Here is a 14,093-nt window from a genome sequence, read left to right on the forward strand (position 1 = left end):
GTGTCTATACCAGTTTCTATTATTAGCAACAAACAAGAGTTCGTGTTTCAATACCTTGCCATCACGTGAGATTTTTGTCTTTTTTATAACAATCGTACTACCAGATGTGAGGTGATGTCTCATTGTAGTTTGGTTTGCATTTCTCTGATGCTTAATGACTGAGGTTTTTTTTTTTTTTTTTATAAGCTTGTTAGCTGTTTGTAATAATTGCCAAATAATGAAGTTGGGTTATTTGTAGTGTTTTGCTTTGTGTTGTTTTTGCTGTTGAGTTTTTTGAAAAAGTCTATATATTTGGGGATGTTAACCTCCTAAAAATATGCGCTTTTTTTTTAATATTCTACTTTTCAAGTTTCTTTTTTGCTCTGTAAATTGTTTTCTTTCCTAACCAGAAGCCTTTTTAGTTTGATGTAATTCCACATCTGTTTTCGCTTTTGTTGCCTGTGTTTTGGTGTCACATCCAAATAAGAGTCATTGCCCAGACACCAAAAAGCTTTTCCCTCATGTTCCCTCCTGCCTCCTCCCACCCCTCCAGTAGTAGTTTTGTAGTTTCAGTGCTCATGTTGAAGCCTTTGGTCAATTTTGATTTGATTTTTGCATGTGATGTGAGATAAGGGTCAGTTTCATTCTTCTGCATCTGATTATCCAGCTTTCCTTTGTATTCTTGACACCACTGTTGAATATCAATTGACAGTGGGGGTACAAATGAAATCAAAAGTATTTTGAGGCTGGTGCTACGGTAGGTAGAAATTGTAAGATGTGTAAACTGCTACCTGCCATGCAGGCATTCCATATGGATGCCGGTTCAAGTCCCAGTGGCTTCTCATATGATCCAGTTTCCCATTAATTGTTCTGCAGTCTAGCCTGACAGGACTTGCTTCCATTCCCAGCGCTTGCCAGTTTACGCTATGGCAAAGCCTAAACCTCCTGTACTTACTCTGGCTCATGCATGCACAGTGGATGTGGATGCTTATCCCAGCCTGGCTCTTCTGCCTAATGCAGCTCACGTGTAGTGCAATAGGTTTTGTAACCCTGCCCAGTCTGGTCTGCCCCAAGTCCCAGCTCTCACACTCAGCAGTGGGAGCAGTGGCCCAGCAGGGAAGCCCCTGCAGCTTCCGTCCTGGCTCACCCCCCTGGTGTTACAATGAGCTGATTCCATATGCTGGTGGGTGTTGTGGCCCAGTCTTGCATATCTCACTTCACTTCAGCATTTGCTGGCAGGTGTTGCAGCCCGGCTCAGCCTCACCTGTCCCTAGTTCCAGCTAATGCTGGAGGGTGCTGCAGCCTAGCTCACTCAGTCCAGCTCAGCCCAGCCAGCTAACTGCAAATCTTTAGAATCAGTATGATACAATGTTACTTTTTAATTTAAGGTTACATTTGCACTGAGCTTTGTGAGAAAACAATTATGTCATGAAAAAAGGATCCTGTTCTGAGATTTTGTATTGTGGTTTTTCATTTAAGAGGATGTGTAGTTATTGTGTAATGGAGACTATCATATCCAAATGTGAGGATACAATGCAGTATGCGTCTCTACTTCCAGACAAAGATGAACTCCCAATGAAACTGTTTACTGTATCTTGACAATAGGATGCTGGACTCTCTGCCATTGCCCATGCCCACAATAATGGACATATGACTGTGTATGAAGAATTATACTATAGTAATGATATAGGGGAACTCAGCGGGGAGGAGGGAAGGGATTTGGGGAGGGGGTAAGAGAAATCCCAGGGCTTATGGAACTGCATCATAAAATGATAATGAAAAGAAGTAAAATTTAAAATAAGAGATATCACAATTAAAACTAATGTTCTTTCTGTTAGCTGTTCACCATAGGATTTTTGTGTTTACAAGAGATTTGTAGTCAAAAGCCTTTTTGCAATAATGAATTGATTAAAATATTGTTTATATCTCAGTAATCAGTGTATTGTGGTTTTCAGCAAAAGGATAAGAATGTCATTATTTCTATTCCCTTTTTTGTTAGGCATTTTTGTTACCCATCTGTGAAGCAGCTGCTATGAGGAAGGTGGTTAAAGTATATCAGGAGTGGATTCAGCAGGAGGAAAAGCCTTTGTTCATGCAGGAGCCTGAAGAAATTGTAATGACTTCTTCAGATTTACCTTGTATTGACAGTGTTACTGATCACGAGATTCCAGTGGAAGGAGAAAAACGAGAAGAGGTAAAAGTGTACGACTGACACATTTTAGTGTACGTTTAACAGATTAAAGTTGCAATACTATAATGATATGTTAGCACAACTATACTTAGTCAATAGGTAGAAAGATTTTTAGTATAGACTACAATTTTGGCAATATAGTAGTAGTTACTTCAGGACCCTGTCTGAAAGTTTTGTGATGTCACAGTTTTTAAATGTTAACATTGTGATGTTATACTAGCTGTTAAAGTCATTGTCTATATCAAATAGATGCTGTTACAAAGATGTGCTATTTTAAGTTGTGGTGCTATGTAAAAAGATGGATGTTATACAAAGTTCATGGGATAATTACCAAGCTACAACTCTCCCTTTTCTGGAAGTGCAGTGCTGTCTCAACGTAGAAGTGCTTGCTCAGCACAGACCAGAGTTTGCTGTCGTTTTCCCTGGAATACTTTGCAATTATAGATGTGAAACATCCTGACCTGATAATATTAAGTGGTCTGTGATTAGAAAGATGAGAAATGAAAGAAATAACATTTGTGTCCCCGATTTCATTTCATTCTTAAGTCTACATGAAGTTTTTTTTTAATGAAACTTTTTCATAGGTCTAATTCTCTTTTTTTTTTTTTTTTTGACAATCTTTACATAGTTAATTAGGATAAAAAGGTTCAAGGGCTGTAGGAAAGTGGGTAATACTATTATTTCCATATTGTTTCCTTTATGTTTAAAGGAGGATATTAAGGGAGAAGGCCCACCCAGTTTCTTACCCTCCCTAGGTCCCAGATGTAGGGTATGCTCCGAGGTTTTTGCTCAAGTGGTTTTGATAGTTCACCAGTTATGAATTGCTGCCAGTCTTGCCATTCCAAGCACATAGGTCTAATTCTGTAAGATGCAGAAATATAGGTGGAGGTAGGAGTGCAATAAGTAATATTTGTCTAGTTTTCATGAAGACTTTTTCTTTAAAGATTTATTTTTTATTTTCATTACAAAGTCAGATATATATAGAGGAGGAGAGAAAGAGAGGAAGATCCTCCGTCTGATGATTTACTTCCCAAGTGAGCACAACGGCTGGTGCTGCGGTGATTTGAAGCCAGGAGCCAGGAACTTCTTTCCAGGTCTCCCATACGGGTGCAGAGTCCCAAGGCTTTGGGCTGTCCTCGACTGCTCTCCCAGGTCACAACAAGGAGCTGGATGGAAAGTGGAGCTGCCAGGATTAGAACCAGTGCCCATATGGGATCCTGGAATGTTCAAGGCGAGGACTTTAGCTGCTAGGGTGCTGGGCCCAGAGTGCTTTCTAAAGCATGATATTGCCTACTTCTAGAACCAGTGTTGGAGGGATAATCATTAAAAAAACTGTTTTTTCCAGTTAAGGTTTAGCATGAAGACAAACATGCAAAATTTTTTAAAACACTGTTCCTGGTAGGATCCTAGAGAATGAAAGATCTGGGGGAAAATGCCTAATTCTCCCAATAGAAATAAGGACATGTTTCACCAAGTGGGTAAAATAATACAAAGAAAGTGTCTACAAGTGGGGAAAGAGCATCTACAAAGGATGAGAACCCTTTGTGATATTTTCATTTCATTGGCTCAGATATTTTCATTTCAATGGGAGAGGGTATATTTTATTTATTCTATATTATACAGAGATGCCATTATGTATCTTTTTTTTTCCCCCAATGCGTTTATGTATTTGAAAGGCAGACTTCGAGAGGGAGACAACTTCCATCCACTGATTCACTCCCTAAATGACCGAACGGTCAGAGCTACACTAGCCAAATCCAGGAGCTTCTTCCAGATGTCCCACATGGGGCCAGGGGCCCAAGGCCTTGGGGTATCTTTCACTGCTTTCCCAGACACATTAACAGGAAGCTGGATCAGATGTGAAGCAATTGACGCGTTAACTGGTGCCCATATAGGGTGTCAGCACTGCAGGCTGTGGTTTAAGTCAATATACCACAGTGGTATCCCAAAGAGGGAAATTTTCTTTTTATAAATTTTATTTTTTTAATGATTACATGGTTGATCAGGGTGGGAAGGATCAACGTTTAGAGAAAATTGGGTGAATTCATTGCTTCCAAATTTGCTATTTCTTCTTATTCCTGGGGGAAGGAAAAAAAGGGGAAAACCACTCATGACTTTCTACACGTCCCAGTGCCCAAGGTTGAGGAACGGCCACCCCATATTAAGCCAGAGTCTCAATGTGTGCATATTCCCAGGGTTCTGTCCAAGAGGTTTGGATAGTTCTGAAATGCTGCCGATTTCACCAATCCAGGGATGATATCACCCTCCCAATGTCCATTGGCTCCATTCACCAAGATTTTTTGCTGTCATCGTTTGTTTGGTGTAGTTGTCCAGTTAGTTCTGTTCTTCTGCTATGGCACCAAATGTGCTGCCTTATTCTCCTTTTACAACACGGCCTGTGTTCACTGCTCCACCTTTTTCATTAAGTAGGACATGTTCTTACATGCGTGTCCAAGTACCTGGGCCAGGTGTTGCAAGCATCGCCAGATCCCCTACTGCTGGGGCTCATGAACCTGACATCCACCTAGTGGGTGGGCCACAGGGCCGGGACAGGAAACCCAAACCCTGAGGGACCCCCTACCACTGGTGTTCACAAAAACAACACCCATCTAGAATGTGGGCCCTAGGATCTAGGCCAAAGATCCAAACCCTACTGGTTCGCTTGTCTCGGGGCCCAGGAACCAGTGCTGTACCACACAGGTGGGCCCCCTGACCTGAGCCAAGCTATCCGAACACTGTCAGATCTCCCTCCCTGGGGCTCTCGAACCCATCACCCATTTGGCCCAGGCTGATATGACTCACCTCACCTTAGCATCCACAGTTTTATTGCATAGCCTGGCCTAGTCTAATCTGCACCCTGTTCCAGCTCCTGTTGGTGGGTGCTGAAGCCTATCCCAGCCCAGCCTGATTGCTGTCCAGGTCCTAATGTGAACTGGCTGGTGTTGCAGTCCAATCTGGCTCCTCTTGCCTCCTTCCCTGGTTCTCAGATCAATGGGTGTAATGTGCTGGCCCAGACTGGTCTGTCCCCAGACCTGCCCCACATGTGTGCCTGTGGGTACTGTAACCTGGCATGGCCTGGGCTGCTCCTTGCCTTGCTTCTTGCACTCACCTGCAGGGGCTGACTCCCAGTGAAGGAGTTAAGGAGGGAAAATTTTAAAAGAGAAATGTACTAAGTGAAATGTTTGTTTGAATGGTTTTAACTTCTGAGAACCTCCAAGTTTGTAAGACCTTGTAACAGCTAATATTTAAGCAAAAAGCTGTAGTCTTACTGGTTTAATATATCCATATTAGAATGAGGGAGATTTTGCTACTTTTTTTTTTCAAACTTATTTATTTTTATTGGAAAGGCAGATATGCAGAGAGAAGGAGAAACAGAAAGAAACATCTTGAAATCAGCTGGTTCACTTCCCAAGTGGGAGTTTGATGGGAAGTGGAGCAGCTGGGATAGGAACCAGTGCCCATATGCAATCCCAGCACATCCAAGGCGAGGTCTTTAGCCACTGGGCTACTGTGCTGGGTACAAGATTTTGTTGTTCTTATGTAGGATAAATACAAACACATGGTTGGAAGATCTCTCTCCCTGTGGTTCTCAATTTGCCTTTTAAATTAAATAGAAAAACTTAAAAATCTCTGGTTGATAGTCATGAGTGTTTTTTAAATCTTTGTATTTTTGTCAGAACAGTTTTTCCAGTATTTGTTGCTTATGTAATGAAGCAAGATAGCATCTATTTGGAAAGAAACCTGTATAGCAGTAGGACCTAACAGTTGCATTCGTCTTTCTAGTTTACTGACCTGTTGTACCATTCCTACTAATGAAAGATATTTCTCTTCAGGAAAATGGGACCAATATTGCTGATCATGTTCGAAATTCCAGCTGGGCAAACAATGGCTCCTACCCGGATGCCCTTCCTAATGCCCCGGAAGAAACCACGGAAGAAAACATACGAGCTGGTACCCAGGCAGTGTTGCAGGTAGCTCACTTTGTTTTTTAAAAGTATTTACATTTTTGGTATATAATTATAATTATTCAGATTACCCAATTCACTATCCACGTTGTCATTATCCATATTTCTTTTTGTTTTTCCTGAATGTCCCCTCCAAAAGTATGTTAGTGAACTTTTTATATTACTGTTCTAGAGTATTTCTCAGTATATATAAATTGTGTCCTGATGCAAAACTTTCAGTTTCTCAGTGAGTTTCCAGTATTACAGTGAGGTTTTTATTTAACTTGGATATTTAAATAGAATTGCTTAATTGTAGGATTTGTACATTATTAGATTTGCTTTACTGTTGTTGCCAAATAGTTCTCCCACATGTCTATTGTGATTTTAAAATCTCTGACCTAGAATATGTTAGTCTCATCTCCTCCCCATTTGCTAGTAATACCAAATTTTAATTTTTTGCTATTCTTAAATGTGAAATATTTTCATGTGTAAAAAAAAAATGTGCTTTCTTGTTTGCATTTGCTTTACCTGCACCAATGGAGTATTTGAACATCGTTTCTCATCTATGGTTTGCCTATTCATGGGCTTTTTCCATTGGTCTATTGTTGCATGTTTGCCTTGTTCTTAATTATTTGTAGGATTTGATTATATTCATTCTTTTTAAAAGGAAATTATTGTGGTTAAAAGCATGAGTGACCCTTGTGTTATTAAAGCAGTTGTATGCTTTTCAGTCCTAAGCCTGTGTGGGTTGTCAGGAGTACTATACTAAATCCATCGTTCTTTCTACTGACTGCTTCTCAAATTGGGTTCTTGAACTGTTTTTCCCATATCTCATTGGCCTACTAAAGGTCCCTGGGAATAATTTTTTAAAAGTTTTTTCTGTTTATTCTTGTACTTGGCTTATTTTCTGTGGATGCCTTCTATAGTAATTGTATGTTATCTAGACAAGCATAAAAATAATTCAATTGAAAGAGTCCATTAGAGGGCCAGGCGTTGGGCCTTTGGGTAAGCTGCTCTTTGGAATGCCCTCAGCCCCTGTCTGAGTGACTGGATTCCAGCTCCCTGCTAATGCCTGCCAGACAGGGAGTTGGGTCCCTGCCATTCATGCCGAGATGCGCATTGAGTTCTCAGCTGAATGCCTTTGACCTGGCTCAGCCCTGACTGTTGCAAGAGTTTGGGGAGTGAACCAGAAGATGGTTCACTGTCTGACTTTCCTACAAGATTGAGAAAGAATTTTTCAAAAAAAAGTTTAAGTTTCAGATGTCATTGCTAGAGGCAGAAGATTAGAGTTAGCTTATAATGCTCTTAGGTTTGTTTCTGGTCCCCACGTGCTCAGTACCTAAGTGTGTTTTGAATGAGAAATTTGTCACTGAAATTCTGTTTTGAATAGTTCATGATTTTTTCCTCCCTTAGGTTTTCATTATAAATTCATCAAACATATTTCTCCTTGAACCTGCAAATGATATAAAAAATCTTTTGGACGAACACACAGATATGTGTAAACGTATTCTTAACATTTACCGGCACATGGTTGTGCAGGTGTCAATGGACAAAAAAACCTGGTAAAAAAAATTTTTTTTTATTCTTTATATGTGGGGTTTTTGAAAATTGTGTATGCATTATAATAATTTTTGGAGAAACAAGGTCTATATGAACAGAAATTGTTAACAATTATATAGTGGTGCCCATTAATGAATGAATATTTTATATAGTAATTATTGTGACAGTTGATTTCACTTTATCTCCAACATGTTTGTTTAGATTTCCACAAAATTCTTCATATTATCTGAGCATAAACTCTCACCACCTCCAAGGGATATATATACATGTATGCACACATGTGTATGTAAATGATTTTATGCATACGTGAATGAATGAATGAATATATGGTCTATTGAATGTGTGAGTGAATGCCTGACTCCTTACTCTAGAGATCAGAGCTGTGTTGGGTAGACTACCTGTCAGATCTGTGCTTTGTTTTTTCTTTCTTCAGATTTCGCTCTACCTTGCAGGATCCTGCTTTCTGAAATGATCCAATTGCTCTTTCCTTTCTGAACTTGTCTGTAGATCCTGCCTTCTTTCCCTGTGATTAGCGGAACTATCCTTTAGACTTAGTCTTGCTTCTACATGTTCCTATAGTTTTGCCTCACTTGCTTTCATTCTGTATTTATACCTTTGTCTTGTTGAAATTGTATTCATCCCTTAACTATTTATGAGTGTAAATGTCTGTTTTACCCACTCAGAGGCACTGTAAGGTATATGTGTGTTCTCATTTTCATTTCCTAATATATTGGATCATATATTGCAGATACTCCATAAGTATTTACTTAATTAAATGGTAAAATAGTCCACTTGGAAAGATGGGAGAGAAGCTCTGCAATTAAAAAAAAATGATACATAGGTGTTACAAAATTCGATCAAAGAAAAGCTTAAAAAAAGAAAAAGGTTATCCAAAAGATCACTCTAGACACATTGGTGATTGTTTGAACATCTGGCTCACCACACATCAACCCAGTTATACAGTATTACATATCTTACTTCCCTAATCCAAAAAAACTCCAGAGCTGAACACTTTTATTACTGACGTGATGCCAAAAGTAGAAAATTCCACACCTGATCTCATGTGATGGATTGCAGTCAAAATGCAAATACTTGAAAAACATTATGTAAAATACCTTCAGCCCATGTGTATAAGGTATAGGGTGTGTATGAAACATAAATGGATTTCAGGTTTTGTCTTGAGTCTCATCCACAGTACAGATCATTATGTATATGCAGATATTTCAAATTCTGGGAAAAGATCCAAAATCGGAAACTTTTCTTGTCTCAAGCAGTTTGGATAAAGGATACCAAGTTTCTGTATTCTGTATGTACCATAATGTTTAACTAGTCCCTATTAATGAGCATGCCTTGCATATATGTTAATTCTCTTTCTTGTAATCATTTTTAATGCTTGAAGTGCTTGGTCAAAGCATATGCTTAATCTATATTTTGCTGTATATAAAAATGGCTTTATTTTGAAAGAATAATAGTATTATTAGAATTATGTGTGAGTAGTTACTATTATCATTTGAATACCTTTGTTTCATGACTTTCTATGCATTTTATATAAATTTTCATAAATCTTGCAGTATCCTCTGACATTGATAACATTCCCATTTTACATGTGGTAGTTCCTGGGACAAAGAGACCAGCCTGTTCAAATACGTCGTAATTATTAGAGATTTGAACCGTGGTCTTTCTGCCTTTGCTAACTGACCTCACTGTACACTTCTTTTGTTATTGTTTTTTTGGGGGTTTTTCCCTTATATGCTTTGACAATGGTGAGCAAGATTATAACGACAGACTTCTATATGTGGTACACAGTTTTGAAGTTTTTTTCTTAATTGTTTATGTTCCCTCAAAATAACAGTATTTTGGAAGATTATTTGCATACTTAAATTAGATTTCCAAGATTTTATTGAAGCCCCTACTGTGGTATTACAAAACAAATTAATTGGTATATAAGTGAACTTTGGTTTAGTCACAGAGCACATAGAATTTATATGGGGAATCTAAGTCTTTTTGAAAATATGGTTGACTTCAAATAGGTTTGCATTTTATTTAGGTGAGCTAGAAGCCCATATTTATAAAGGTAGCCTTTAATTTTTATTCAGTGAGTTAACACATGTACTTATTTTCCATAAATTGGAGTATCTAGTTGAACGGTAGTTTTATATTCAATTTTGTCATCATTTCACAGAAAAGCCATGACGTGTGGATGTGAAACCTATTGCTGTCTGTGTTACATGTCTTGTGGTGACTCTGGTGTGATCCTGCATACTTAACGGGCCTTTTAAACTGGCCAAAAGAGAGTAGGCTGTGGTAGATCCTTGGGCTGATGCCAGCTGGTTGGATATTCAGCTGAAATTCTCTCGTCAGCCATTTGTTTTTCCTGTGTTCAGTCCATTTCTGGGTATCAGGAACAAATAAAACAGTTTTGTGGTTTTATTTATAAGCCCCTGGGAGGAAGAGGTAAGGTAAGGATATTAGAATTTACTTGACTTCACTTTTTTTTTTTTCATTATTTTCTTTATTTTTGACAATCTTTACATAGTTAAATTAGGGCAAAAAGGTTCAAGGGCTACAGGAAAGTGGGTGAGACTGTTATTTCCACATTGTTTCTTTTTCCTGTATTGACTTCACTTATAATACACAGAAGAAAAAATTTTAAATGGCCAAAATAAAAAAGATATAAAAGAGTAATAGAATTATGTCCTTGGTTAGTTATCAGGTTCTTTGTGATCTGTTGATATTAAAATATCTGGCAGCTTTTGAAGTTGAGCCTGATATGTGTCAATTTTATATCCCTGTTTTGTGAGGATGGGCTGGGTGGGTAAGCATCAAGACAGAGCTCTCTGCGTAGAGGAGTGTTCTTTCAATGACTCTGGGTCGCTGCCTGCTTGGTGAGTGGGAGGGAGGTTGGCAGCCATCTCCAGACCGGCTGTTGCATAGATTTTTATGCAGAAATGTAGTTTGGCTGAAAATGTTTTAAAAATGGCTGATCTAGATGTTTGCAGTGACATTTTTCAAAAGTTGTAATAATGAAAGAATTCTAAAAGTTTGAAACTGTCTTTCAAACATGTTTAAGTAATGAGGTATTTCAAAGGTAACAAGGTAACACTTTTATAACAATTATTAATTTGAAAGTTAACCATTAACCAAAGGAAACACATCCAAAAAGGAAACATTAATTAATCTTTTTACTTTAAGGGAACAGATGCTGCTTGTATTGCTCAGAGTCACGGAGTCTGTACTGAAGATGCCATCACAAGCTTTTCTACAGTTCCAGGGGAAAAAAAATATGAACTTGGCAGGTCGACTTGCAGGACCACTTTTCCAGGCAATAAAAATAAATAGATGGATAGATATGTTTGGTTTTATTTATTTATTTTTTCACAATTCATTGAACCCTGACATTCTTACCTGGGGAAAAAGGCTTTAAATAAAAAATCATTTTGTATGGAAGAATCTTTTGTAAAAAGACTTAATTTAAAATTTACTCATTTAAGTAGGTTACTTACCATACATACAAATGCCCAGCCCTAGTATAAGAATGGGTAAATTATTATGAAAAAGGTGTTTTAATAGTCTGGTATTTCTTGTACATCATGGGACATATTTATGGCTTCATAAACTGGCGAAAGTGCTTCAGGAGTACTAGCCTTGTTTTCTTTGAATTCCCAACTCTCTAATATTGTTAGGAAAGAAAACTTTTTAGGTTGTTCATAGTAATGAAAAAGTAATAAATAATCATGATTTATTTTTATTATGTCTTTCTGTAATACTTGCATCTTAATTTAAACTATCAGTGGTAGTTAGTTATACAGGAATTCTATATTATTGTTTTCCATCCTGGGGATAAAGTGCTGACTTTAAATATTTGAGATATCTACAAATTTATGACATATATATATTATAAAAAAACTCACACATGAACTTTTTTGCATAAAAATCTATCATTTCATTTTTTGCAGACTTTTCGAATAATGTATTATTTGAAAGAGTTACAAAGAGAGGAGGAATAGACAGAAAAATCTTTCCTCTGCTGGTTCACTCCCCAAATGACCACAGCGGTCAGAGCTGAGCTGATCCAAACCCAGGATCCAGGAGCTTCATCTGGATCCCCCACGTGGGTGCAGTGGCAGATGCACTTAAGCCAAACTTTACTGCTTTCATAGGTCATAAACAGGGAGCTGGATTGGAAGTGGAGTAGCTGGGGCACAAATAAGCACCCATGTGGGATGCCAGCACCACAGGTAGAAGCTTAGCATACTATGCTATGGTGCTGACCCCAGCCTACAGACTTTTTGAAATAATCATGTATTATAGATTCTTTGAAAGGTAGAAAACAGAAATAATAGTTTAATGTGTCACATTCAATGCAAGTAAAGGGATAAGATGATCTTTCTTTTTTCAAGATTTATTTAATTTTTATTGGAAATTCAGATAAAAAAGAGAGGAGAAGCGACAGAAGATACTCTGTCTAATGATTCACTCCCATAGCAGCTGCAGTGGCCAGAGTTGCACTGATCCAAAGCCAGGAGCCCAGATCCTCCTCCACATTTCCCATGTGGGCACAGGGCCCAAGGCTTTGGGCTGTCTTTGACTGCTTTCCCAGGCCACAGTCAGGGAGCTGGCTGGGAAGTGGGGCTGCCGGGATTAGAACCAGAGCCCATATGGGATTCCAGCACATAGAAGGAGAGGACTTTCACTGCTGGGATACTGTGCCGGGCCCGGGATAAAATGATTTTTTTTAAAATGTATTTGAAAGACAAAGAGATGCGTGTTCTAGTTGCTCAGTCATTCCTCAGATGCCCCAAACAGCCAGGATTGGGTCTGGCAACAGTCAGAAACTGGCAGCTTCATCCATGTATTTTCCACGTAGGTGGACGAGACTCCACTACTTGAGCCATCATTTGCTGCTTCCCAGGTTACATATTAGCAAGAAGCAGGATGGAGAACCAAGTCCACACTGGAACCCAGCACTGCACCATGGGGTATACGCAAAGCACCTGTCCCCTGCATCTCCATTGTGGTACCCAGTGGTGGGAAGCACATAAGAAAATAACTTTCAGTTTGTTACTTGAAATAATAATGTTCTTTTGTGTTCTGAACATTTAAAGATAGAGAATTTACTAGTTACTATTGATGTAGTCTACTGGTTTTTTAATCTTTGCATTTCATATCTAAATTTATCTGAAGCAGTTTATAGAGTCAAGTTTTTGAAAAATCTTCTCTTTTGTTTCTTGTTTTATCAACAGACAAGTAAATTATTAGTATAAATCCACCAAATCTCAGGGAGTACTGGCTGATCAGTAACCTGACCATTCATGAGTTACATTTCCAATTCTACAGTTGATTTTTACCAAATGCTTTTTAACTTTTGGTGCCTTTAATCTTCAAATTACATATGATCTTTCTGGTTTTTGAAGTTTTTGGGAGGCAGGTGGTTGGTGGACCTGGGTAAAGACTGTTCCCATATGTTGGTTCACTCCACAGATGGCCTCAGCCGTTGGGGCTGGACTGGGGCTGGAGCTGAGAACTGCAACCCAGTCCAGGTCTTACACAGGAGTGGCGGGAGCCCAGCCACTTGAGCTGTGCCTGCCAGCGTCTGTGTTGACTGAAAATTGGAATTAGAAGTTGGAACTGAGGATCCCACTTGGGGCGCTCTCACGTGGGACACTGCTGCTTCATTGTTAGAGCAGACACCTGCTCCCTCATTTACATACAATTTTAAAAAAACACATTAAATATATCCCTAGCTCCTTTTTTTTAGTAGTAAAAATTCCAAAGTATTTAGTAAATAATTTTTATCTTTGGAAATGTAAGGTTTTGGTTTTTTCCTATACTTTGATTACTAAACAGTTTCAACCCTAAGTATAAAGGGTCATTTTTCTATTTAGGCTATTTAACATGAATGCACTATGAAGGATAAGCATAGCTTTAGGGAGATTTTTCAGTTTGCATTGTTGGAATGTTGGGGGCTGATAATTGTTGAGATGAAACGTGTAGTTGATGTTCCTGATTATATGAATTACTTGTAAAAGCATTACCCAAATAGAAAGAGTTGATGTTATTTAATTGAAAACTCTTCTTGTTTTTAGGTAATGTTTTGAAAATGGAATCTCTGATTTTGAAGTTACATTAAGCACATATCACTGATTCTGATTGTTTCTTTATAGACTCTCATAGTTGCTTGGATCAAAGCAAATCTAAACGTGTACATCTCCAGAGAGCTTTGGGATGATTTACTGTCGGTTCTGTCATCGTTGACCTACTGGGAAGAGCTGGCCACCGAGTGGTCACTGACTATGGAGACATTAACCAAAGTTTTAGCTAGGAATTTATATAGTTTGGATCTCAGTGATTTACCATTGGATAAACTCAGTGAACAAAAGCAAAAAAAGCACAAAGGGAAAGGTAAGAGTGGTTCACGG

At 38.4% G+C, this 14,093-nt stretch overlaps 1 protein-coding gene across 6 annotated transcripts in view; it reads left to right on the plus strand.

Moving 5' to 3' along the window:
• The window catches only part of RALGAPA1 (Ral GTPase activating protein catalytic subunit alpha 1), a 195,868-nt gene that overhangs the window by 47,954 nt on the left and 133,821 nt on the right, over positions 1-14,093 (plus strand). For all 6 annotated transcript variants that reach the window (XM_040968824.1, XM_040968825.1, XM_040968826.1 and 3 more), the window contains exons 11-15: positions 1,979-2,173; positions 6,004-6,141; positions 7,528-7,676; positions 10,867-10,996; positions 13,839-14,076. In XM_040968824.1, coding sequence (XP_040824758.1) covers positions 1,979-2,173; positions 6,004-6,141; positions 7,528-7,676; positions 10,867-10,996; positions 13,839-14,076 — 850 coding nt within the window. The remainder of the gene's footprint in view (positions 1-1,978; positions 2,174-6,003; positions 6,142-7,527; positions 7,677-10,866; positions 10,997-13,838; positions 14,077-14,093) is intronic.

This window comes from Ochotona curzoniae, unplaced genomic scaffold, assembly GCF_017591425.1.
Source record: "Ochotona curzoniae isolate NIBS_2020 unplaced genomic scaffold, NIBS_Ocur_1.0 scaffold_4701, whole genome shotgun sequence".
In the NCBI taxonomy this organism is placed as follows: domain Eukaryota; kingdom Metazoa; phylum Chordata; class Mammalia; order Lagomorpha; family Ochotonidae; genus Ochotona; species Ochotona curzoniae.